This window comes from Schistocerca nitens, chromosome 1 (genome assembly GCF_023898315.1).
Source record: "Schistocerca nitens isolate TAMUIC-IGC-003100 chromosome 1, iqSchNite1.1, whole genome shotgun sequence".
Classification (NCBI taxonomy): Eukaryota; Metazoa; Arthropoda; class Insecta; order Orthoptera; family Acrididae; genus Schistocerca; species Schistocerca nitens.
In genome coordinates, this window is record NC_064614.1 from 39,373,193 (window position 1) to 39,401,091 (window position 27,899).

Genomic DNA, 27,899 nt, shown 5'->3' on the forward strand with positions numbered 1-27,899 from the left:
GGGGGGGGGGGGGCAGGTTCAAATGGCTCTGAGCACTATGCGACTCAACTTCTGAGGTCATTAGTCGCCTAGAACTTAGAACTAATTAAACCTAACTAACCTAAGGACATCACACACATCCATGCCCGAGGCAGGATTCGAACCTGCGACCGTAGCGGGGGGGGGGGGGGGGGGGGGGGGGGGCCAGGGGTCAGTGTTGTGGCCACTCCTGTTCCTTATTTATATAAATGACATGCCCTCTAATATTATGCGTAATTCTAAAATATTTCTGTTTGCTGATGACACTAGCTTGGTAGTAAAGGATATTGTGTGCAACACTGGCTCTGTTTCAAATAGTGTAGGTCATGTAGAAAATAAACACTAAATCACAGTAGATTCAGTTTTTACAGTTTCTAACACACAATTGAACAAAAACTGACATTTTAATTTCACAGACTAGGCATATGATTAGTGAAACTGAACAGTTCAAATTTCTAGGTGTTCAGATAGATACTAAACTCTTGTGAAAAGCCCATGTTCAGGATCTTGTTCAAAGACTTAATGCTGCCATTTTTACTATTCGAATAATATCTGAAGTAAGTGATGACACGAAAGAAGATCCAACGGAGAGCAGCGCGCTTCGTTAGAGGATCATTTAGTAATCGCGAAAGCGTTACGGAGATGATGGATAAACTACACTGGAAGACTCTGCAGTAGAGACGCTCAGTAGCTCTGTACGGGCTTTTGTTAAAGTTTCGAGAACATACCTTCACCGAAGAGTCAAGCAGTATATTGCTCCCTCCTATGTATATCTCGCGAAGAGACCATGAGGATAAAATCAGAGAGATTAGAGCCCACACAGAAGCATACCAACAATCCTTCTTTCCACGAACAATACGAGACTGGAATAGAAGGGAGAACCGATAGAGGTACTCAGGGTACCCTCCGCCACACACCGTCAGGTGGCTTGTGAAGTATGGATGTAGATGTAAAATTAGTGTACTTAGCTTATTTTCATTCACTTATGTCGTATGGTATTATATTTTGGGGTAACTCTTCCCCTTCTAAAAGGATATTTTTGGCTCAGAAACGGGCAGTTCGGGCAGTAAGTGGTGTAGGTTCGTGACCCTCTTGTCGAACCCTGTTTCGTTGTCTGGGTATTTTGACATTGGCCTCTCAATATATATTCTTTACCGTCATTTCTTGTTAATGATATCAGCTTATTCTCAAGATTTAGCAGCTTTCACTCCATTAATACTAGGCAGAAATCCAGTATGAATTTGGATTGCATTTCCTTAACTCCTGTGAAGAAAGGTGTGCAGTACACTGCTGCATCCATTTTCATTAAGCTACCACAAGAATCCAACAATCTTAGCCGTAATCCATGCACTTTTAAATCTAAACTGAAGAGTTTCCTCATGGGTCACTCTTCCTGTTCTGTTGAGGAGTTCCTTGAAAAATAAAGCTGATTCCTATGTTTTATTGTTGATTACATTTACTTAAATTTATCTCTCGACTTTTTTTGGGTTCATAAACATTTTATTTGATCTGCTAATACTTTTATGTTGTAATTTCATGTACTGACACGTTCCATGACCTTGGAGATTTGCTTCTGATTTTGGTCCAATGGAACTAGATGTGTAAATAAAATGAATAATAAATAATAATGATATACAGTAATCTGCTGTCAAATGGTAACTCTGAGCCCCATCCTGTAGTACTATACTATTAAGTTTGTGAAAAACCATATGTAAGAACAAATTCTGATTGATTAATACTTTCTTTTGTGGAGTTAAGGAATGCTGTTTGTTGCTTGGCAATGAAGTCATGCTGAACTGAATAGGACATCTTACAACAGAATGAATCTATAAATTCTTCGGAAGTTATCTGTACAATTTCCAGATTACAGTGGTTGGCTGCACCCACTTGTGGAACTGAACCTCATAAATTACATTTTCATCAAGAGAGTGCTGTAAAAGTTTACATATTACAGTTTCTCCTGGGTGATATTAACAGTTTCCCATGTTGCAATCAAATAATGATGGGTTGCTTGTAATTGATTAAGTAGTCACTTGTAACTATATTTAGTTAGGCATTTTCTGTCATTAATTTGTGAGTCCTGCACACAAATGGAGTGTGTGCCACTCTGTCCACCTAATACACAATGTTTGGGTCTCAACTCAGCAAATTTAGAGAAACTATTTTTATGTTAGGAAACCTGTTTAAAAATGTTTGTAAGCTTCTTTCAGTTACACAAAGTAAGCCTTTCCGATATTTTTGTTTTACTTCCATATGGTTCTGTAACCATCACGCAATCTTTAATACCCGGCTAACTTCATAGTTTTCTTAAAATGAATGTACAGTTTCTAATGATAAAATTTCTCTGGTTTTGGGTTCGGACCTTCCATAAACCCTTTTCTTTCTTTCTTTCCTTTTCCTTTTTTTTCCCTTAATTGCCGAACAATGTAATTAGGAGAACTTAATTTGCTCATTATCTTCATGATACTCCACTTTTCAGGTAAACTTCCAAGAATCATTGGTTTCTTTACTCTACTTGTAGAATTTAAAAAGTTAGTTTTGAGATTTTGGAGACTCTCATAATTCCTGAAGTGTTAAGCATTTGAACAACCACTGAAGTTGTAGTGAAGTCTGGGTCTTTGTCTGGGATGATTACATCTGATCCAGAGGAATCGGATGATTACCTCTGGGCCAGAAGAATCTTCATCTTCTTCCTTTTTATCACTGATTCGCTCTGTATTTTTCAACCTGGTTACATCTTTCCTACATTTATCACAAGTCATGGAGGCATTTGGTATTTGTGAAAAGAACTCTGGCATCCACACTATGACATTTTTAAGTTATTTTCTGTCTAGTTAAATGATTTGATTTCTTCAATGGGTTACAACACTGCACTCTTATGCCACTGTTTATAGTTTTGCTTCTAATTTGACTATTAAAAAATACCAAGTTCCACTAAAATATATTAGATAAATAATTGAACAATTTAGGGGTAATAACAGCTTTACACTATACCACATTGTGCTTTAATGGCTTAGGAACACTAATACATAAAAAGTTTAATTGTCCACCTTAGAAAGAAACAATACAGAACACATCCACTCAGCAAAGGCTCTAGTCACTGAAAGATTGTACAGACAGCAAGTGTATGGCTGGAGGCAGACTGTGCTTTTTCAACTTGTTCACAGCCTGCATGCATGGGCAGAAACCAACTTGCTCAGCCTATGTACAGGGGTTAAAGTCTGTGGAAATTTAGTGTACATTATGATTAGTCTGTTTGGACCAGTACTATTACATTAATACTCTCACTTTTTTCATACCGTATTTAAATTTGCAGTTATAGGTCCCATGTTCAATGTTTTTCTTTTACCAGTTAAAGAATGGGCTATTAGTTTAAATCTATAAAATGAAAGTAAGCAATCAACTTACTATAATTATAGCATATGCTAATTGGTTTTGTTTTAAGATGATGATATTTTGAAATTTCTGATATTTTTAGTTACCTTTCTTTTTTTTAACAATGAACCCATAATAATCCCATGTTTATATTTTGCCATGTGATTTACAACAGTACTAAGTATTTATGGAAATATTGTGAAAATTTTAAATTACATATTTTTTAGAATAAAATTAAATCAGAATTTCAGTTCGCATTTTGAAAAAAATTCTTACATAGAATCTATCTTGTGTTGTACATCACTGGAAAGAGCATAAAAAATGCTACAAAATACATGTTTTCCAGCTCTCTAGATCAATTAGGACAGCTCCTAGTATGATTTTTAAAAAGTCTGTTCATGTTTTTTTGGTCAGTTTATGAAAGTTTTACATAGTCATGTTTCAGAAACGGTTTGAGATAAAAAACTGAAATTTGGTAATTTTCTTAGTCTCATTCTATGAGTAGGCCAAATTTTAGCAAAATCTAAAATATAACTTGCTTAGTAAACACAGTTGCAGTCGCATTCAAATTGTTAGTTGTTATACTTAGATGACTGGTTTCAATCTTCTAAAGAGATCATCATCAGACTTACATTCCTTCATAACTGTAGGTCTGTCTGTGTTGGAGCTGTGTTCTCCACCCCGGCACGAACAGACCTGCTCCATGCCAACAATTCCCACTGTCGGCCATTTAAAAATAAAAATTAACAACTTGAATGTGCCCATGACTGTGTTTACTAAATACATTATAATATTAATAGATAGCTGTTTTCTAAGAACAATGTTGCAAAAAATTTTAAAATCTGAAATGCTGAGGTAAAATTTTTATTTAAAGTGTGTTGATTTCTCAAGGTATGGCTCCTCTTCTTTATGGTAGGTTATTTGGAAAATATTGTAAGAGTTTTAGTCAGTAACAGAATGTGACTGCTGTGAACTTGCAACGGGCCATGATAGTTTTGGGTGGTGGAGAATGTGTTGTAAGTATGACTCCCAGTTTTGCAGTTAAGAGTAGTTGCTGGTGGAGGTGGGGGGAATCCAGATGGCCCGGGTTGTGAGGCAGCCACTGAAATCAAGCATGTTACATTCAGCTGCAACCTTGATGTAAAGTAACCTACTGTCCCCACGCCCTCCACCCAACACTTTCCGCTTCATCTGTCTCATCACCTCCTCTCGATTCACATCCTCACAACCTCATTGTGTTCTGCTCTCTGCCAACACGCTCACTGATCTTTTATTTTTTTCTGCTCCTCTCCTCCGCGTAGTCTGCCCCGTCCCTCCACCACACAGCCTCCTGATGCTGCATCTGGCAGCCTTGTCTGCTGTCCTCTAGTTCTTGCGCACCCCACCAGACAGCACTCTTTTCTCCCTCCACCTCTGCTCCACAATTCCTCCTCATTCCCCACTTCACTCCGGATTGCTGCTTTCAATGAATGCAGGAGCTGCATTCTGGTGGCTGGAGCTAGTGGTCATTTGTGCATGAGGTGTGCCTGCTTGTGTGAATGTGTGTGTTTTCTTTTCTAAAGAAGGCTTTGGCCAAAAGCTCAATGTGTAACAGTCTTTTCATTTTGCCTGTCTGCAACTCAATGTGTCGTCTTCACAGCGCATATCAATCCATGATTTTCATAATATGGTGATATTACAACCTGAGCATTGTACTGTGCAATTTAGCAGAAGTTGTCTTAGAGAAAATTGAAAATACTTTCCCTATAACCAGCTTCATAGGATAAAGAAAAAATCCAAATTTTTGTAACAGTACTGAATACATTGCAAATAAATCAAAAAGGTATTACTAAAATAAATTGGTATTTTGTCAAAAGGGAGCTACAAAGTGGGAAACAGAATAAATAGGTAAGGATGTGGAAACGCATGTCCAGACTTATTACTATGACTACGACAGAAGCCTAATTTGAACTGCTAGTAAGAGATTCTCTGTTTATCCGCTCAGAAAATGACAAAAGAGCATATAAGACAAAACGACTCATTCTGTATATAATCTGAAAGATGTGTATTTTGCTTTCAAAGACATATCTTTCCAATAAAATTGATTTTATGAAGTTTTATGAACTTTGCCCAAAAGAATGTGTTACTGTAAACAGTCACAGAACACGTAATGTATGCATATGTACCTACCACCAAAACATAAAATATAATGCGAAAAATAAGAACTGCAAAGACAAAGATAAACAGCTGCACTCACATAAATAAACTCTATGCACTAGTGATCAGAATGTGAGATCAAACAAGAACAAGGATCTGCAAACACACACAAATGTAAATATGCGAAACCTTTCCAACACTCCCGCTGTGTAAGTTATTGCATTTACCAATTAACAACACTGAGCTTTGAGTGCAAATATATAAATTTTTCTTTGGTTAATGCTTTGGTTAACAAATCAGCAAGTTGTTCTTTAATACACACATACACTACTTCTATCTCTTTACACTACACTTTTTCACGTAAGAAATGATAGCATACATCTATATGTTTTTCTCAATTCAATATATTTACCAACAGCCGTATACTTTGGGTTATTTTATTTTATATCAAATGCTAACAGTTTCGGCAATTCATTATTGCCATCTTCAGGCCGCAAACACTTTTTTCATATTAACAAGCTTATCGTATGGTGCCATAAAACTGGAACCATGGAGCTGAATCGTTATGCAATTGATTCATATGAAAGGGTGACGATAAGCTTGTTAATACGAAAAAAGTGTATGGGGCCTAAAGATGGCAATAATGAATTGCCGAAAGTGGTAGCATTCAATATAAAATAAAATAACGCAAAGTATTTTGAATTGAGAAGTACGTATCAGCCGATGTCCCCTGGCCATAATGGACTGACAGAGATCTACATGTGTGGTGCATTTTTGATAATCAGGATTTTTTGAGAACTTGATTGCACTCTGGTTGTCGATTTTTAATGTAGTTGGTTCTTTCCACTTGATTCCCAGACCACCTAGTAATTTTCTCGACCAAATTGCGTCCTTAGCAGCAGTAGCAGCAGCTACATATTCGGATTCAATTGCACTTAGAGCAACAACCTTTTGCCTCTGAGAAGTCCAGGTTACAGGACCACCAGCCACAAGAAAAACAAATTCTGTTGTTGACTTTTGCAAAGTAAGATCACCTGCGTAGTCAGCATCAAAAAAACCAACCAGTTGCATTTTGCTCTCACTGGTTGAGTACTATATACCGTAATACGGTGTTTCAATTAAGCACCTCTAAATTCTTTTCACTGCTTGCCAATGTACATTAACATGACTGTTCAAAAATCTGCTCACACTGTTCACTGCAAATGAAATATCTGGTCGAGAGATAACTGTCAAAAACATAAGAGATCCAACTGCTTCACGATATGGTACTTTTTCACCACTGAACTCTTCATCATTAGGTAACAGACTCACATGAGGATCAGCAGGAATTTCTCAATTATTCTTCTAATATACTGGTGTTGACATTTTAACATTTTCTTCCCCACACGATCTTGCTCAAGATCTTTCCACTCCAACAAAGCAACGACCTTCACCGACAGTGATTTTAAAGAATTCTTTTAGTGGTGTAACAACTTTATGAATTTCTTCCATTGACTTTGATACAATACGACCATCATCTACAAATAATGCTAGCAAGATAACATCACCACTGAATAAATGTGGATCAGCGTCAGTTGCTTTAAAACTATAATGTGAAGGAAAATCTGTAAATTTCTCGTTCCAACACTGAGGAGCTTGCATAAGTCCGTACAGTGATTTCTCAAGTTTGCAAACTACAGATTTCTATGTTTTAACCACCACTCCCTTAGGTATATCCAAGTAAACTTCTTCTTCAAGGCTTCCATAAAGAAATGCCATGCGAACGTCGAACTATACCATCTCTAGATCATTATATGTGGCAATTGCCAAGAAAACTCTGAGTGAATCATATCATGTCACCGGTGAAAAAGTCTCATTGTAGTTAACACTATAGTCCTGTTTGAAACCTCCTGCGCACAGCTCTGCTTTGTACCGAGTAATCTTACCGTCTGTGTCGAATAAAACCCTGAATACCCATTTTGAGTCAATAACTCTCTGGCTATTAGTTCTCGTAACTATCTTCTAGGTTTTGTTGTCTTCATGAGCTTCCAGTTATTTTTCAATCGCTTTTTTCCAATGTTTTGAGTCAGGACCAGAAATTGCTTCTTTGAAGCTGTAAGGATTATTATACTGAGCAAAATCAGCTTCATATCTTGCTGGTTTGCGGATAATAGAACTATCTTGTAGCTGCATTAACGGCACTTTGGTAGTTTGTTCTTCAGTTTCCAATTTAGCAATATTTACATCATTTCGAGAAATTTCCATCTCTTCTTGTGCTTGAACCAGTTCACCACTAACTTGCTTGTGCCAATCCATGATATCTTGTTCATCGTCAGTCTTGAAGTTTAAGTATGTGTCATCAACTTCTTGTTGTGCAGATGCTGAGCTGCTGCTAACCTCACTGAATGTGACATACTTCGATACAAATAATTTGTGACTCGTGGGATCATAAAGTCGATAATTTGTTGATTCTCCTTGATAACCAACAAATACAACTTTTCTGGATTTGGCATCAAACTTGCTTCGAAATTGTTTTGGTACATGAGCAAAGGCATCTGACCCAAACACTCGAAAATGTCCAACATATGGTTTTGGTGCATTCCACAACTCATATGGAGCTTGCTCCAAGTTGCGTTTTGTTGTAACCCTATTTAATATGTATACAGCAGTGTTAACAGCCTCTGCCTATAAAAACTTCGGAAGGTTTTTTGGCTTTCAACATCATGCGTGCACTTCCAACAATTGAGCGATTTCCCTCTCAGAACGACTGTAGCGGGACTTTGAATTTCGCCATGCTACACTCGTTCCCTCAGATATAAATTATACCGTCACAGCTGTATGAGCGCTCGACGGCAGAGAAAATATATAAGAAAATGAAGGTACAAAACTTGTAACTCTTTTTGTTTTCTACCTGCTTTTGTCTCTGGAGAGCGGAAGCTTAACTTATTTATTAGCAAGTCTTGGTCAGATGAAGACGAAAAAACTTATTGGTGTGCAGATGTATTGTGGAAGTTTGTATGAAATTCGGAGGATGGAAGCAGCAACGTAAAATACATTGCATTCAATATCAAGACGGTTTTGATTTGTATACATTAGTAATTCCTGGACAATGAAATTTATTGCAAAATTTCGGAGCAGCTACCACTTTTCACGCAGAAATGAAGCAGGAGATTTTTGGAGAACAAGACCTGGACGCCGCACGAGAGAAGACATGTTAACATGGTAAAGGATGAACTCTTATCTACGCCATTTCCCCCTGTTAAACACATTTTGTTATTCTCTGTTCTCTTTCAAATAACTTTTATAGTGGAAATTGGTTTGATTTTTGCTCAGAAACGTCACAAGGTCCACCCCAACAATAGCTTTTCCGAATCACGAAGTCCGATAACTTTTCTGTAATATGAAGTCCGATTTGCATTTCATTCTTTCCCTTTTTCACGGTCATTAAAGATTTTAAAACCCCCTTTTTATTCACCATTTCTTCCCACATTTTCAACCTTTTCTTTTCTTCTCTTTTTCTTTTTTATTAAACACCACAACTGGCGACCGTGACAGGACATGAACCTGCAATCTTCTGCCCATAAAAACTTCGGAAGGTTTTTGGCTTTCAACATTGTGTGCGCACTTCCAACAATTGAGCGATTTCCCTCTCAAAATGACCATTCTGCTCTAGCGTACACGGTACAGTTTTTCTAACTGAATCCCATGGTTTCTCATGTTTCATACCATAATTAATGTCTTCAGTGCCATTGTCTACACGTAATATTTTGATATTCTGACCAAACTTATTCAACACAAGATTACTGAATCAGTAACATCAGATTTTTCTCTTAGAAAATAAACAACTCTGTATCCAGTTGCAGCTTCTTTGAATATGACAAAAAACTTTGGACCACCAATTGATTCAACTGACATTGGCTCACACACGTCAGAATGAATAAATTCCCCTGGTTTTCTTGAACAATTTGTGTCTTTGTAGCTGAACTTCAGCCGATGTACCTTGCTCAGCTTGCTTGATTGACAGCAAAAAATCTTCCTGTTTCTTTTTTTACATTTAGTCCTCCGACCAACACTTTTGCTGAAATCTCTTGAATTGTTTGTGTAGTGACATGTCCTAACCACTCAAGCTACTGTTTAAGATCAGTCACTGCAACATTAACTTCACTCCCTAGTATGGATTCTGCCATGAAACGCATCCTATAAATATTGTTCTCTTCCTCCACGCCTTCAGCTACAGTCTCTCTGTCACGTATTAGTACAACTTGATCTACTTTGAAAGCTGCAGTAATTTTCTTCGACATGCGTACTCCGACTCTAAACAAGTTCTGTTTGATACCTGGTACATACAAAACATTTTCGATACATGCCTCACTCCATTTGCCGCTTAATTCTTTGCTGACAATAATAGTACCAACACCAGCGACTTGGCATTCTTTATCATTACCAGTAACACATGCTCCCCAGTCACTCGGCAGGACTTCGAAAACAATTCCAGTCGAAAAGCGATGCACCACTGTCCAACAGCCACACATCTGACTGATCATGTTCAAACCACTTAGCACATGTCTCTCTTGACTATCTGACAACTCAACACATGTTATCTGCTGACACAATAAATGCATATGCAGATTTATTTTCACCACTCTTACATTCCTCTGTCTCTCGCTTTTTCTTCCGACACTTGCGAGCTATATGACCAGGCTTCTTGGAGTAAAAACACTTGACATCTGATCTTGTTTTTCATTCTTGTGAAATTTTGGTTTTATCACGATATCTTGCGTTTTCCTTTTGTCTGTTGATGGACATCACTGCAAATGGACCATTTTCTTCATCACTCATATTCAACTGGGACTCTTCTTTGACGAGACGTTCTGTCAAAGTTTCCACGTTTTGTTGACTAGCTGGCACACTGTCCCAAGCTGTTTTAAATGTATTATATTTTGATGATAATGAAGCAATGACTTTTGCCATTACAGCTACATCTGAAACCTTTCTCCAACCTTTCTGAGTTGTAATGCTAGATTTTCAACTTTGATTACATGTGCAACTACAGAATCATTTGCATTCATCCGATATTCATGAAAATGTTGAGATATTGTTAGTTTGCTGGCTTCTGACCATGGCTCATGTATTGATCTCAACTTGTTCCATATTTCGTGGGCTGTTTCACAAACCAACAGACTTTGCATTTGTGTATGTCTACTGATGTGGAAATCAGAAACATACCTTTTTCATTTTCTTTTGTCCATGCTTTCAAGGCGGGATCATCGTCTTCATTACGCTGACCTCGAGTACCAATTACAACACAAGAATTCCGTAAGCCTTTAAGATTGCAGTTATCTGGATTTTTCATGACTGATAATTTTTTGCATCCAGCTTTGAGATGTGTTTTGAAGACACTTCTTCAGCCATTGCAGATTTCTTCTCTCTTCTTCTCATCCAAACACGTCACAGTCGGCATACTGAAAGTTTATATGAAATAACAACTTTCCTCACGCAAACTGAGCGATGCTTGGGCCCATAACCTGATGTGGATCGTGGAGGTTTGCTAAGAGTGATTAATAAAGCTGTGTATGAACTTGTTTTATTAATTAAAATAACTGGCTTTCTTTACAACGGCTGACTTAACACATGCAACAAAACAAGTCAAAGAATACTACTACTGCAAAGAAGACAAAGATAAACAGCTGCGCCCACATAAATAAACTAGTGGTCAGAATGTGAGCGTAAACAAGAACAAGAACTGCAAATACACGCAAATGCAATTATGCAAAACCTTTCCAACAGAAATTAACAAATCAGGCAATAAAATCAAATCAATATGGAATGTTGTTAGAATGAAGATAGGAAAAGTAACCACTGGTGCAGGTAGTATTACTATTAAAGAGAATGAGACCATCTTAATCAACAGTACACAAGTAGCTAATGTATTTAACAACCATTTCTTAGGTGCAACTTAAAAAGATATGGTGAGAATAGATTCCAAGAAAAAGCCAAGCAGTGCATGGAAGAGTCAGTTTTGAGAAATCTTAGTCAGATTAATTTTCACCAAACAGCCTCTTGCGAAATACGGAAAATCATTAAATCTTTGAAAAATAAACATAGATGACATCTCTAACAAGTTATTAAAACAGTGTGGAGCAGTTACAGCCGATGTTCTGATCACACATGTAATGCATCACTAACACAAGGTATTTTCCCAGGCAGTTTAAAATATGCCATTGTCAGGCCTCTCTACAAAAAAGGGTACTCTACAGATGTCAATAATTATTGGCCAGTATCCTTGCTTACAGCATTTTCCAAAACTGTCGATGAAGTAATGTACACAAGAGTGGTTAGCCATCTCAACAGTAATGGGATACTTAGTAAATCACAAAATGGGTCAAATGGCTCTGAGCACTATGGGACTTAACTCTGAGCACTATGGGACTTAACTCTGAGCACTATGGGACTTAACATCTGAGGTCATCAGTCCCTAGACTTAGAACTACTTAAACCTAACCAACCTATGGACATCACACACATCCATGCCCGAAGCAGGATTCGAACCTGCGATCGTAGCGGTCGCGCGGTTCCAGACTGTAGCGCCTAGAACCGCTCGGCCACTCCGGCCGGCAGTAAATCACAGTTCGGATTTCAAAAATTCTGTTTCACTGAGACAGCAATATACAATTTCACAGCCCAAAAAAAAAAAAAAAAAAAAAAAAAAAAAAAAAAAAAAAAACCTGTAAATAGTAAAATGCCGACAGTAAGAATTTTCTGAGACTTATCCAAAGCATTTGATTGTGTGAACCATGACAATGTTACACAAATTAACAATTCTATGGTGTAAATGGAATACCATAAGAGTGGTTTAAGTCATTTCTACAGAACAGAAAGTGAAAAGTTTTTTTATATAGTGTAAGTGATTTAAGGAAGTTTGCCACTGCATCTAATAGGGAAGAAATTACATTAGGTACACAAGCTGTGACATGGTCACAAATTGAACAGTGACCCGAATGTAGAATATATTTCCTTTACTTCGGGTCTATGGTCACAAAACACATCTGAAGATGCTCATTAAAGACCCAAACCAGTAGTCTGATGACCGAAAATTTGTGACCATAGGTGTGAAGTAAAGTAAATTTATGCATTAGGTGTTCCACAGGGTTCGATAACGGGTCTCCTTCTGTTCTTGACATATGTGAATGACCTCCAATCTTATCTGAAACAAAAAGCTACACTGACACTGTTTGCTGATGATACAATTGCCATTATTAATCCAGTAAAAGCAACTCCAATAAAAATTATACAAATAATGTCTTTGGAAAAGTTATTAATTGGTTTTCTGCAAATGGACTTGCTCTGAACTTAAGGGGAAAACAAACAGTACATCCAATTTTCTACTGCAAGGAGTACAGTTCCTTCAATAAACGTAACACATCAACAGAAGTCAGTAGCCAGGGTAGAGCATACTATTTTTGGGTGTACATATAGATGAGAATCTCAATTGGAAAATTCATATTTTGGACCTCCTAAAGTGACTAGGTTTAGCAACTTTTGCAATCAGAATAATTGCCAATTTTAAGGCTATAAAAATTAGTAAGTTAACATACTTTCACTCTCTGATGTCATACAGAATGATATTTTGGGATAATTCAACACTTCGGCAAAAAGTATTCACTGCTCAAAAGAAAGTGGTTAGAATAACGTGTGGAGCTCATAGTTGCACATCTTGTAGGCACCTGTTTAAAAGATTAGGAATTCTTACAACATCCTCACAGTACATTTACTCAGTAATGAAATTTGTTCTCAACAACATGGACCAGTTTAAAAACAACAGAGATATTCATGATTATAATACCAGAAGAAAGAAAGGCTTACACCATCTACTTAACCTATCTTTGGCACAGAAAGTGGTAAAATATGCTGCTGTAAAAATTTTCAATAAATTACCAGATGAAATAAAAAAAAACAACAGCAATAGTTTCAAAAATAAATTTAAATCATATAGATGAATACTTGAATAGGAATAAATAAATCTACAGGTATAATACATGCATTTTGTGCCGCTGAAGGGAATGGGGTACGTAATAAAAATTTTAAGTTTAAAAAAAAAAACTTGATTCATGCATGCATTTCTTATGCACTTGACGCATTCCACATCATAACAGTTACCATAAGATTGATCAATGGAACACGTAACTAACTAGCTAACTTGGCTTCAGTAAGCTGGAAAAAGATTTCACTGGCAGAACATTCAGTATAGGCTTCATCCTTTTGCTGTGTACTATAAAACATTGGATTTCATTAAGTCAATGCTATTGAGTTTTATACACAACTGTGTTTTCAACAAGGCAAAATTAAATCTGATGGTTTTGGTGGTACTATTATATGTTTATCCACAAGAGCAAGTTTACAGTGTCTATATGACACTCACTCACATTTTAAGTCAAAAGACCTTGCTGCTTGCCGAAACTCGTATTCCAGGAATGCAGACATTTTATGTTACAATAGAGCATGTAACAAAATTCACAAATATGATAAAATATCAACATGAAACTAGTCCTACAATTCAAAAAACAAAGATGATGTGACTTACCAAACGAAAGCGCTGGCAGGTTGATAGACACACAAACAAATACAAACATACACACAAAATTCAAGCTTTCGCAACCAACAGTTGCTTCATCAGGAAAGAGGGAAAGATGAAAGGATGTGGGTTTAGCTTGAATTCTGTGTGTATGTTTGTATTTGTTTGTGTGTCTATCAACCCGCCAGCGCTTTCGTTTGGCAAGTCACATCATCTTTGTTTTTAGATAAATTTTTCCCATGTGGAATGTTTCCCTCTATTATAGTCCTACAATTCCTGAGACATGAGTTAATCTTTTTTTTATTTTTTCTTACCAAAAAATTCATACAAGTTCACCTTGGATTTCAAAACAAGGCCTCTATCACCACCATGAAGAAATGTTCATCATAGCTATCTACAATAACCAATGGTGGCTTGGAACAATTCTGGAAATCACTGATGAACATAGAGATGCAAAGGTCACATTCCTGAGATCAAGTGTATCAGTTTATTTATGATCACATCATGCTGATGTTTGCTGGATCCTGTATGAAAATACTTTAATGACTGCCTGTTCCTAACGAGAGCACAAGCACTGGTTGTTTATACACTTTCGGATCATATATAGTATTCTCCGATGATAGCAAGTTTAAAAGAATGAACACTTTTTAGACTCACTATAGCTGACACAACAGCCCCGAGACAATCAGCAACTAGCTAATATTTAATGCAATTCTCATTCATTCTTCAGCCTCAGTTGTATATTTTTAAGTATGTGACATGTTTCGATCACTCTGTATCATCTTCTGATGTAAGTAGATGCATCAGCAACCCATCTTGTCTGTTCAGAAACTCACATAACTCAACCTCATATGAGGTTATAAACAGGCAAGATGGTTGCTGACACAACTACTTTGATCTGAAGATGATCCAGAGTGATTGAAACATGGCATGTATTCAAAAATGTGTAACTGAGATTGAAGAGTTAATGAGGATTGTTTTAACCATTTTAGAATTTTATGGATGTATTTTATGAGAACTGAGGGTCATTTGTTGTAAACCACCTAAGACACACAAAATGGAATGAGTGTTTCCATCTACATTCTTTCAATTTTTAAACCATAAATGAAACAAACACCCTTCTAGTTTTTAGGTTTCAGTACCTAAGTTGGTAAAAATGGAACTCTTATAGGATCACCTTGTTGCCCATTTGTCTGTCTTTTGATCTGTCCATCTGACTGTTAAAAACCCATTTTCTCAGGAACAGGAAAATGTATCATGTTGAAATTTATGTCATATTCTAAGATCTACAATCCCTTGGTGGTGTAAAACATTTAAGTTTCCACATCAATGCAATCAATACATGTGGCCATTTATGTCACATATTTTGATATTCACAAACTCATTTGTTGCAACCTATAGAGCACTTCCCATTGACCTAAAATCATGAAACTTGCCAAGAAGCAAAGTTTCATACTACAACCAAAGGTAAACAACAGCAAATTTTAATTTGTAATTATGTCACTAATTTGTAATTACATCACACAAAAAGAAAATTTTTTTGTCATTTGTTGTCAACCTGACTGTCTGTCTGTTTGTCAATCCGTCTGTTAAGGCCCCTTTTTCTCAGGAATGTATATACATATCCAGCTGAACTTTATGCCAAATGTTTGGATTTATGGATCCTTGGTGGTGAAGAAAAAAAATTTACGTCCTACGTCAGTGCAATCAGAAGATATGGTAATTTATGTCACATAATTTGACACATGCAAACTCTCTATTTGCAACCGATAGGGTACGTCCTGTTGACGTAGATCACGAAATTTGGCAAGAAGTAAGGTTTCACAGTACAAGTAATGGGGGGGGGGGGGGGGGGGGAGAAATCAGAAGCTTGTTAATTTCTAATTATATCATACGAAAAAATATTTTGTTTGTCATTTGTTACCTGACTTCAAAATTAAAGTTAAAACATAACATCCCTGAACTGATGGGACCAATGTCTTGCTAGTATCAGTGTCGATAACAAGCAAACATGATCAAGACTGGATGGGTATAGATAATTAAGTTTGAACAGAACCCTCAGTGTGCAAGTCCTACTCACCTACCTACACCTGCTCAATTTTTTTACATTGAAAAGTATGACAACAGGCATTACATGAAACAAAAATTGAGGTGTTGAAACTTGTGACCTCTATGAAAGTTCTTTTCTGGGTGTCATTTGAGAAAAGAATGTGTTGGGTATCGCATAGCTGATGTTTTCAGAAATCATCCCTGTTGGTATGAAACATCATTCTGTTCAAGATACCTCATAATGTTTGAGCTCAGAAAAAGTGATACAATTCTGTAATGGATGGATGTCAAATATTACTGGATGATAATTTTGTTGAAACTTCTGCTAACCTTCTTGCACACAGATGTGATCTCTGTTTTCTTCCAACCACACGTTCCAACCTTATGTTCAAGGTATCTACAGAATATTATGCTTACAGGAGGGACTAACGAACCATCAAATGATACAAAGAGCATGATAAGGATTCAATCAATCCTAGAACTGTTTGCAGTGGTGCCAGAATTAAACTGGGGCAGTACTCCTGCATCTTCCTTTCTAAAAAATCATTTAAAATCAGAACTCTGCATTTACTCTGCTACCCTCAGTTTCAATTCTTGCATCATCCATGAATCCTTGGATACTAAATTTTGTACCATCAACAACCTTTAAACATGACTAGAATGTGCCAGGAATTTGGACAAAGTTTGCTGATAATATTCTGCTAATATGATAGTTCAAGGCCTCACACATGGCTCTACAGACAGGCAAATATGCTTGACTCAGAAAAATATGCTCTTGACTCGGAACCTCTCCGTAGCTCTTTGCTTTGTCAGGGTTGACACAAGTTTCCCCAAGTGAAATTTCCCTTATTTCCAGACACGTTTCATCATTTTTCCCTGACACATTTTGAGATCTCTAGGGTAAGTAAAGGCATAAGTTGACCAAAAAAATGTAAGGACTTCTGTATTTCTCCACTGTGTGAGCAAAAATCTCAAATAGTAACATCAACATCTTTTGTAATGAACTGTTTTTAGATGGCGAAAGCAAGCCAAATGATATATGTGTTTCATTGAGTACTAAGACCACTGTTGTTATTTGATTCCAATAAAACGAAACACATCTGGTGACAAAAATACATATTTCCTTGGAGTCACAAGACAGATTTAAAGTACCTGCACTGATTTCAGAAATAATCTCAGAAAAAGTAGGCCTCTTCAAATAAGTGTATAAGGCAGGGAAGAGTTGTATAAGCCAATGCTATACGTGACTAGCAATGAAACGCTGGTTCTGCTATGTTTGTTATTGTCGGTTGTCTATAAAACGCCACACTGTACACTCTAATTGCAGTGAGGCAGCCACAATTCTTAAAATCCATTGCCCGTGGCCTCTGGCCTGCCAAGGAGCATCTCAGTCCTTGGTCCATAGATAAGCCACAAAAATCCACTGCATTATGCCACACACAAACAGACCCAGTCTGTGGGCAGATCAGTGAGACTAGATATGATGGGCATAGCCGGCACATTAGTGGGAAACGATGAGCTTCAGATTGGCAGGCCCGATCCATTAGAGATATCCACAGAAATGGCCTGCAGTTTTGGCCCATCGTGGGAATCCAATCGTGTGACCAGCTATTCATGTGTCACAGACAGAATGTTGATGAAATGAGACTGCGGTGATTAATCCGTGCAATAGATAACGTGAGCAAATACTCGGAGAAACAATACTAATGAGTTAATCATCTTGTGGTGCAGTTCTTCTTGTATCCGTGCTTGCTAAGGTGGAACTTCTCATCCCAATACTAATGAGGATAGGTAGCAACTCACCATAGAGATGATCGCTGAGCCACAGACAGGCATGTAGAAAAGACAATCACTCTCACACAACTAAATTTTCGGTCATAGCCTTTGACAGAAAATGAGAGCACACATTGACACAATCACTCAGACACAACTAATGCACACATGATCACTGTCTCCGGCTGTTGTGTCAACAATCTCTGAGAATGAGGTAGAAACAAGCAACCCCTCATGTCTCCCTGCCTGTCGTCAGCAGCTACTAGGCTAGTGGCACGAAGTGGTGGCAGCACTGACTGCAATCTGAGGGGAGTGGCAGGAAGGGGAGATGCAGTAAGAATGAGCAATAGGGAAGTGCCGCATTTTCTCCGCTGCGTCCAGCCAGCAATGATGCACGTCATCTCAGTAAACAAACCACATCTATTGAGACAAAAATGAGATTTTTCCAGTGCCCCCCCCCCCCCCCCCGTCCCCTTCACATTTCCCTGATATTCCTCTGATTTCCCTGACATGTTTTAAATTCCCATATTTTCTGAACATGTGGCAATCCTGTTTATTTTGCACCTACTGTGTAGTAGTTTTAGTTTCATTCACCATGTAGGATCCCTCTGACCATTAACTGTTCTACTCGGCACATATCTATCCACTACTTGATAACCATTATTCTAAATTTGAGGCACAGTTCCTCTATTTGATCATGACTACAGCTATAGGTTTCAAATCCTTCACTCATTAAGACATTAACTGTCCCTACCTGCCTCAGTGAACAAGTAAATCTTTCTAATTGTTGTAGTTCCTCTTTGTGCTTTTGATTATCACTGTTGCAACAAGTGTTTTTTCATCACCAATAACAGTGGACATTCTCATGGAGGTTACGGCTAATTGTTGTCATTAGATCTAATGTATTTCCATCATGAGTTGGCTTCAAAATAATGTGCACTTGTAGTTTTTTCTGAGACAATGTCTTGTAATGCTCGTCACTTTCAAAACTGTAATTATACCAATACATTTTTGATAATACTGGTACACAGACCCACGGTTTAGCCAGATTAGGGTTGAGCATGGTCCGGACTTAGTTTCAACCATCCTGAATTAAGCCTCTTACAGTGTTAGATTTGTAATTCTTATACTTAATTTCAACAAACCAGAAATTTTAGCAAAATTTTTTCTGTTTACTCAATACTATTAGTGCTTCAACATTTATTTTTTCCAAATCCAAAGAAGCATAACTGTGCTATAAGCCCCCCCCCCCCCCCAAAAAAAAAAACAAAGAAAGCTCTCTCTCTCTCTCTCTCTCATGACTTAATGGCTGCAGTATCTGTAAAAGAAATAGTAGTGAAAGAAAAACTCACTTCAGGAAACTATAAAACCAGGGATTAACTGCTGGCCACTAGGTACCCCAGAAAGCAAAATATTAAGTACTGCCAATGAACACATAAACTAGTTCCTTTCTCTGGGAGGAGACCAGAAGGAGAGGGGGGAGGACCGACGTATAGGGTGGCTGACTGACAAGGTTCAGAAGGAAGGGTAGGTCATTCACTCCAGGTTAAAGAACCACATACTGCAATATCGAGGGGAGACAAAGATGAAGAGGGAGATGTCAGAGTAGGAGGTCACTATAGTACAATGGTAAGCCCAGTGCAAGCTATAGCTCAGAGAAAGAAGATGAGGACAGACTAAGAACTAAAGCTGGGTCAAGAAAAATAGAAATGAATAGTACAACTAAGAACTAGCATGAGGATATAAAAAGTACAATCAATAAAGAAAATAATTAAATCAGACACAATCAACGGAGAAACTACTAGAGATAATAAAAAAATATTTAAGACACATTTAGACTAACTCTAGAGGTAGAAATATTGCCTGAAAAATGGGAGGCTGTAGGACTGGATCTCTATCAGACAACTGATTTTCCAGTCTCTGTTTTAACTTAGCCTTCACCTCGCAATGATGTGAGGAGTCACCAGAAATAGCATCTGGTTCACATTCCATGTTAAACTGTAGGTCCCCTTACCTTGGTTGAACAACTGTGGTAGGTTAGGGGCATTAAAGTCACCAAAGTGGCGGCCAATAGAAAGACTTGCACCACATGATTGAGCCACACAAAATTATTATTATTATGCACTCTAACTCCTCAAGCAATCATGTCATCCTGCACAGTCAGATCTGCTTCGACCTTTTACACACTGATACAACAGATATGGCGCCAATAACGTCAGTACATAAACACAACACCAAACATGAAAATACACATCAATACGACAATATCATCTTCCACCAAAAATATAATCTAACTAACAGGACACAAGTGCGGGAAATTAAGGATTTTATGGTGGTGACAAACTAAATACAAAGATATAAAAACCCACACCACAATCCCAAACCACACAAAACAACGATAAAAAAATGATGAAAAACAACACAAAACTCCCACATTCTGCCCCACCCACAAAATCCACAGGAATCAAAATTCAAATGGCTCTGAGCACTATGGGACTTAACATCTGTGGTCATCAGTCCCCTAGAACTTAGAACTACTTAAACCTAACTAACCTAAGGACATCACACACATCCATGCCCGAGGCAGGATTCGAACCTGCGACCGTAGCAGTCGCGCGGTTCCGGACTGAGCGCCTAGAACCGCTAGACCACCGCGGCCGGCTCCACAGGAATCAATCACTTCCTTCCAGCTACAAAGTTCAACTGCAATTATCGATACTCCAAAATAAAAATCTGCAACTACAAAAATTAGACTTGGACTGCAACTATCAATACCACAAAAGTAACACATAAATCAAAATCAGACTCTTCCCTTGACCTATATAGGTCAACTAAAGCACATTACATCAAAACACGTACATCTACAAAGACAAAAATTGGAATTGGACATTTCCCTTAACCTACATAGGGTCAACCACAGCTGACGATACAAAAAAACAAACACCAACACCTGTGAAAAAACCAAAACCCACAACACAACAAAAACCCCACAAAACATCGAAACTCGTAAACAACAGATCCAAAAAAAACAACTACTTACCGCAAACAAATTTCGGCACTACACACTAGGTTAGCCACCCCAATCTCTCGCGCGCGCGCTCTCTCTCTCTCTCACACACACACACACACACACACACACACACACACACACACACACACACACAGAGAGAGAGAGAGAGAGAGAGAGAGAGAGAGAGAGAGAGAGAGAGAGAGATATAGAGAGAGAGAGAGAGAGACCTCCCAAGCTATCAACAACCTACCAACCCCAACCCCCAAACTTCACCCCCCCCCTTTCCCACAAAAACAAAAAGTCTGCCAACAAATAAAAACCACAAAATAAATGAAACTCAACCACATATTACAACTCAAAAACTACTGCAACAAAACAGACCCTCTGCAACATAATCATAAATCAATCCCCACTGCCCACCCAACCCACCTAAAACAACAACCATTATCCACAAACCCCACCCCCCTCACACACAAAACTCCCTCAACTAACCACCCTTGGCCTGTACATCATATTAAATGCCCTCAAAATACCACAAAAAATACAATACTCCCCAGGGACGCTCTTCCGCCAGCAATACTCATCTAAATGAGATTGCAGGTTAGAAGAGCACCTCTTCCCTTCCCTATGACTGATTTAACCACACCCAAAACCCCTCTATTGTATTGGTACATGCCCCAGTTTCGTAATTTTTGAAATCTAAACTATGATTTACAAGTAAATGATCACAACCCCTCTTCCCCAACCCCCTATATGACGAAAAAGCATCTGACACTACAGTACTCCCCGCCTGTATATAATCTTCAATTAACCCTACCAGTTCCCTCTTAGTACACCCCTCCAAAACCCTGTAAACACAATCCACATACCCCCCCCCCTCCGAAATAACAGCTCCACACCCATAAGCCAACTGGATAATTATCCCTCCCATACTTCCTCTTCCCAAATAGAGATTCATCTATCTCAACCACCACCCTCAGCTCACTCAACTCACCCCTATACTTCACATATTTTGAACACCCTTCCCTACAAAAAGAAAATCAATCTAAAACCATCCTCTCACTCACTCCAATCTCATGCGCGCAAAAACTGATAGAGGACCTATAACAAAAATAATAAGTCATCAAAACAATCTCTCTCATGGCCAACTTAGATTTCTCGAACCAGGTACGGCATCTGATGGTGCGCCAAAGATTATCCTTTCGGCACCGCCACATATAACAGTACCTGGTCCAAGAAAGCCGGAACTCTTGCCAACCTCCTGTTTTCCCTGTACACAGTACAATTCACAAGTTTTGCTAACAGTCCGAACATCTGGAGAAACGTGATCAGAGACATCATGCCTTCGCCCCAGCTATCAAGGCAACCTCGAGCTATTGTATTTAATAGTCACATCCATACCTAACAAAAATGGCCACACAATAAATTAAATGTCTTAACACATGACAAACACCAAACCAATAACACCAATCGACAATGCAATCACATAAAAAAAATATAAAAAAAAAAATCATCGCAACTGAAACCAATTTCAATTTTTCAGTCACAGACACTCAAAAAACTTCACTCTGCCACCACCAAAGCTCAAATGAACCCAATACATCACATAACAAACACAAACACACACACACAAAACCACCACCACAACCACAACACATCATAACCCACAAGTAGGGGGGCATCTACAAACAGAACCAACTCATAAACTAAACTCTGCACTGTAATGACGTCACACACAACAAGATCCTTTCGTCACGGGTCAAAGCAGATGGGTGGGATCGGATGCCTCTGTTGACCCCACACCAGTATTATTCTGTTTCAAATTCCTGGCATTCTAACTGATCTTTGCACCATCTTGCAAAGCATAATACCTAATAATAAAAAAAAAAGCTTGAAGATTCTTTCCTACCAATGGGTAAATGTTCTAATCTGCCACACTGTATTAAACACATGAAATCACTTATCGTTTAGGAAAACTCAAAGGAAATATTAATCAACAAATAATTTTACTCAGTTGAAGAGTATATGTTTGAGACTGACACTGCAGATTAATAAAAAAGAAGTGATGATGGAATGAAAAAGCAGTTACACTGTCATGTGGTTCTTATATTCATATAAAAAAAATATGTGTTGTTTGTGTCGTGTGCATTGGTCAATACAACAAAAAATCATATAGCTATATCATGTAAGATTTGAAATTACTGAAACATTTCATCCAGTAAACACGGAAATTTTTCTGTCCAGTTTGTTTGTCTATTTGTATATTAATGTTGAGAAGGAATACCTATCAAATGAAACAACAAATTTTCTGTTAACAGTCACTGTTTATTTAACTCCAAAACGCGTATCAAAAGTTTAAACCTCCACCATCCGGTAAATTTAGATTTGTTAGTATGACGTGTGTGTGTTGTGTTACGATTATTTGAAGGAACTTATGGCACTGTCTTCAGTGGTCACAGGTTCCTTTCACTGTCTTAACACTTCTGGAGCCAGTGCCACTAGTTCCTCAAAAACGACGTCGTCGTCTCTCTCTCTCTCTCTCTCTCTCTCTCTCTCTCTCACACACACACACACACACACACAAATGTAAATCCATCCGATGATGGAGATTTAAAACTGTGAAACGCGTCGTGGAGGTAAAGAAACAGGGACTGGCAACAGTAAACTTGTTGTTTCATTAACAGCCAGGGTAAAGCCTAACCTTCGCATTTACAGTAATAATGTTTGTTTTGAAAAAAAATTATTTACTTATTTATAATGACTTATGCAAAGTAAACGTGTTACAAATTTGGATGCTTGTGTGAAATTTTGATATTTTGTATTTACGATTTAAAAGCGCAAGAAATGGTTACAACGTAAATGGTCAAAAATGAATAAATCAAACAGGGAGCTACACCAAAATTCGTAATCTGCCTATGACATGATCCGTGCTGAAACCGTACAGATCTCTCTACAATATAACTGCGATGTTACTCAATCACTCTAGAACTACCGCTGCAGCAGTTGCTTGAATATCAAGCTGAAGTGTCGAGCGATGAGTATTGTCGTTGAGATCCTCACCTTCAGCCCTGTCAAAAACCTGTCGTGTGCCGTACTCTTGAGTTCTTCTGAAGGAGGCAACAGCTTCCATTTACCCTCTAACGCTTTCTTCAGGTCTTCCAAATTCTTGTTTACACTTTTTTTTGTGTCTGTCCTGATAAACAGACGAGAAAAATTTTATTGCACATAAATAGAAACTCCTACGACAGTTACGCACATATCAGGAGTATTTACCATTTGCTATCCATATCCAAATTATATCAGAAAACACAATTTACGTCAAAAAAGTTCCTAACCATAATTATTTACGTCAAATAGTTAAAACACAACAACTGCCATTCATATCAAATTCATCGGCGGGCCGCGGGAATCTGTTTTGAGTTTTCAGTGTTACCAACCAAAGAGATAAGTATTTATCTTAATTTATTTATTTGACCACGATTAGACCATTTACTCGTTACAGTGTGATAACAGATATATTAATGACATAATATAAGCTTTTCTGGGTATAATTAATGTTTAATATCAGTTGTACGATAGTATCGACTGTTAAATCTTGTACTTTCCAGAATGTAAAATATCGATTGTGATGTAGACTGCACGTTACTGTTGATGATAGGTGTTAGGAAAATGATTCTGGCTTCTTTATATTGTGGGCAATGGTTTGTCTCTCCATATGTCGTATCAGCAGAGTTGCAGGCAGGGCATTGAATTACATGTACTCGAAATAGGTGTCCCGAGAATGACTCTTTGGGAACAGTAACTAGTAACTTATCCTGGCGTTCACAATAAATATCGTTCGGTATTCGATAATCGATAGTGCACTCTATTGCACAAGCATAGTGCAGTGCATAGCAAGGCAAAGCAAATAAATCTAAACAACAATAACCATCCCGAGAGCGCCAAAGTTGCTTATTTTCGTCCACGGTGTGTGCTGTGGTCTCGTCACAACTCATGGTGTAATACTGTAATCTAAACAACAATAACCATCCCGAGAGCGCCAAAGTTGCTTATTTTCGTCCACGGTGTGTGCTGTGGTCTCGTCACAACTCATGGTGTAATACTGTAATTAATGCAAAGACACTTTATCAGCGTCCGTAAATTGTCTCAAACCATAATATATGCGGAATTAATGGTTGAATTTGGACACAATCACATCCTGTGATCCGTGAGTTCTGATGCTATTTGACTTGTCATGTATCGAGCATTGTTTTGTGAGTGATACGTCGATTTTCCGAAATAGTATCCTTCCACGGTCATTCCTTTGCCATACACTGTTCCATGTGTGACCTGACAGACCTCTAATTTTAAATAGCCATAAAAATCCCATTCAGCAATTTCAGTGAAACAATTCAGTTTTTGTTATGTAAGACGTTACGTTAATATAGCAGAATGAAATATATTCACATAAATTTTGAAATTTAATTTTAGGAAAAATGCGCATCTAAACAAAAAACTGCACAAAATGTACTTAACATTACATGATAATGCTATAACAACTGAAATGGCATGCACTCTAAAGTTTACTTTTTGGTTTATTATTATAATATACTGTTCATGTAATCGTAAAAACATAAGCTACTCCCTCAAGACAGTCAAAAATAAAAATTACTCTAGCGTCAGTACTTTTTAGGTTTTTAGTTTCCTTCTGAAAAGCCTTCTTTGTAGCCACTGCAGATTTTTTGTCAAGCATTGAAGCTAGATTGGCTTCTTGGAGCAATGACAAACATAAAGTGTCTTCCACTTATTTTTTGGGGCACAAGTGGAGAGTGTTTCGCGTTTTGGCAACTGTGTATGAGAATCGGGCCTTGAGACTCTACTATGGCTGCTACAGGGATAACACCTACACCAGAATATCTTAACATAATAACTGAACTTTATTTGATCATTAGAATGCTAACTAGTGAGCTCATGAGGATGAACATTAAATACAGGTCTTGTGAGACTAGGACTGTGAGAACACATCAGTTACGCTTAGTGAGCTCGTTTGCTTGTGTGATAGGTACGTTGTACAAAGGACTCCATACAAGATACAAGGTAAAAAACAATGAATAACCATCATATGAAAAGTAGCAAAGAAAAGATTAAAAGTACTGCGCATTGTACGAGCCAAAAACAGCACTCCATGTGGAATGCACAGAGCTGCTTGGTGCAGTTGCGAAAATTTACACTTGCACTCTGGTTGACACTCACGCACTAACAAAACACAGGCCAGATGATGGTTGCAGTCAGTACAACAGCCCCCTCAACAGGAGTGGAGCACCATCTAGAAAGAGTGCCAGAAAGTGCAAATGACGGCCAGATCTCATTGTGCAGTATGGCACAGAAGCTGCTGGCAAAGGCGATGCAGTTTTCCGGTTCAATTCTGGGGCACAGGCTGCTGCAGGACCAGCGGCAGAGGAGACAGTGGTTGTTGGCTTGCAGGTCGTGGTGATTCATTGAACATGTAGGCCAGCTTAACTCCGTCGATGGTGACAGTGGTATGTTTTCCATTGAACAGACTGTCCATGGTGTGATCTCCCCTGCTGACAACCTGATGTGGACTAGTGAAGGGGAGCTGGAGAGCCACTCTGATGCCATCACTAAGTAGCTTCATGTGTCAGCATGTGCTGAGATCTGTGTGTGTAAACAGTTCACCGGTATCGTATATGGATGGCTGGGGCGAGTGTCCTCTGTGCTCTGTGAGACACCCGACGAGTGTAGATCTGTCGATCTCTTATCCCAGAGCTGCTTCTTTGAAATTTCAGGGTAGTCTCAGTGTTTCCCGATATAGTAGATCTGCCAAGGAAATGCTCAGATCTGTTCTGTAGGTGGTGCGAACCTGAGCAGGACAACTGGCAGGGTCTCAGTTAGCCCAGACGAATGGCATATCACGGTCGCTTTCAATGTGCGGTGCCATCATTCCACCATTCTGTTGCTGGTCGGGTGGTATCTGGTCATCTGATGATTGCTCGTGCCACAAAGTGCTGCAAATTTTGCGAACAACTTGGACTCAAATTTTCTGCACCAGTCAGTTGTGACATGGAGAGTGTAGACAAACCTCAATATCCAGTGTGTTATGAATGACTGCGCCAAGGTTTCAGCTGAGATATTGACTATCAGGATTGCTTCAGGCCAATGAGTGAATCCGTCATCAGAGTTTAGCAGGTAATGCTGGCCGTTCGAGGGCAGTAACACTCGGACAACTTTTGAACGTGGACATGTATAAAGTGCACTATGATGTCGGGGAAATTACCTACTGGAATACGATTGTGTTTGCTAATCTAACTGTGATGGCACTGTAGACAGCACTTTTTCCACTCTTCTCAAATTCTTTTTTACCACGGCCACACGAAGCAAGCTAGAACTTGACGGAGCATGGACCTTGTACCTGGATGGCAGAGGTTGTGTAAGGATTTGAACACTTGCTGACGGAAGTTTGGAGCAAGTATGCACGTGGCTCGGCTGTAGACACGTCACAATACAGTTATTCGCTGGTGCCAGGAATGCCCACGAGTTGTAGCCGTAATGAAGACTGTGTGTCTTGTAACAGGTCTTAAAGCTCTTGATCTGACCTCTGTTCTTCGGTGAGCGCTGTGTAGTCCATTGTAGAGACACTTCCAATGTGAAAGATGCAGTCTGCCACAATGTTGCCCATACCTGAGATGTGCTGGATTCCATGGTGAATTGGGCTCCGTACTGTAGGTGATTCTGTTGTCTTAGTGAGCAGTTCAGGTTATTTTGCTGGATGGTGAAAGTCAGCGGCTTGCGATCAGTAAATATTGTGAAAGCGCAAGCTTCAACAAGAGGATAGAAGTACTTGACAGCTTCATACATCACCAGTAATTCCCTGTCATATGTGCTTACTTTCTTCTGTGAGGCGGTCAGCATTTTAGAAAACCATAACCCGAAGCATCAGTGTCTCAAAAATATCACACACTATAAATATTCATTGTTGTAGAACCACAA

The 27,899-nt window shown here is 38.4% G+C and overlaps 2 protein-coding genes across 2 annotated transcripts in view; one reads left to right on the top strand and one right to left on the bottom strand.

Annotated features, from left to right (window-relative positions):
* Positions 1-24,319, bottom strand: part of LOC126234495 (uncharacterized) — a 120,679-nt gene extending 96,360 nt beyond the window's left edge. The window contains exons 1-2 of the mRNA XM_049943191.1: positions 24,186-24,319; positions 23,973-24,105 (exon numbers count right to left, since the gene is read on the bottom strand). Of these exons, the coding sequence (XP_049799148.1) occupies positions 23,973-24,105; positions 24,186-24,199 (147 nt within the window). The 5' untranslated portion in view covers positions 24,200-24,319. The remainder of the gene's footprint in view (positions 1-23,972; positions 24,106-24,185) is intronic.
* Positions 24,320-24,827: 508 nt separating this feature from the next.
* Positions 24,828-27,899, top strand: part of LOC126240936 (rh5-interacting protein-like) — a 155,098-nt gene continuing 152,026 nt past the window's right edge. Inside the window, exon 1 of the mRNA XM_049947965.1 lies at positions 24,828-25,119. The gene's annotated coding sequence lies outside the window, so the exon portion shown is untranslated. The remainder of the gene's footprint in view (positions 25,120-27,899) is intronic.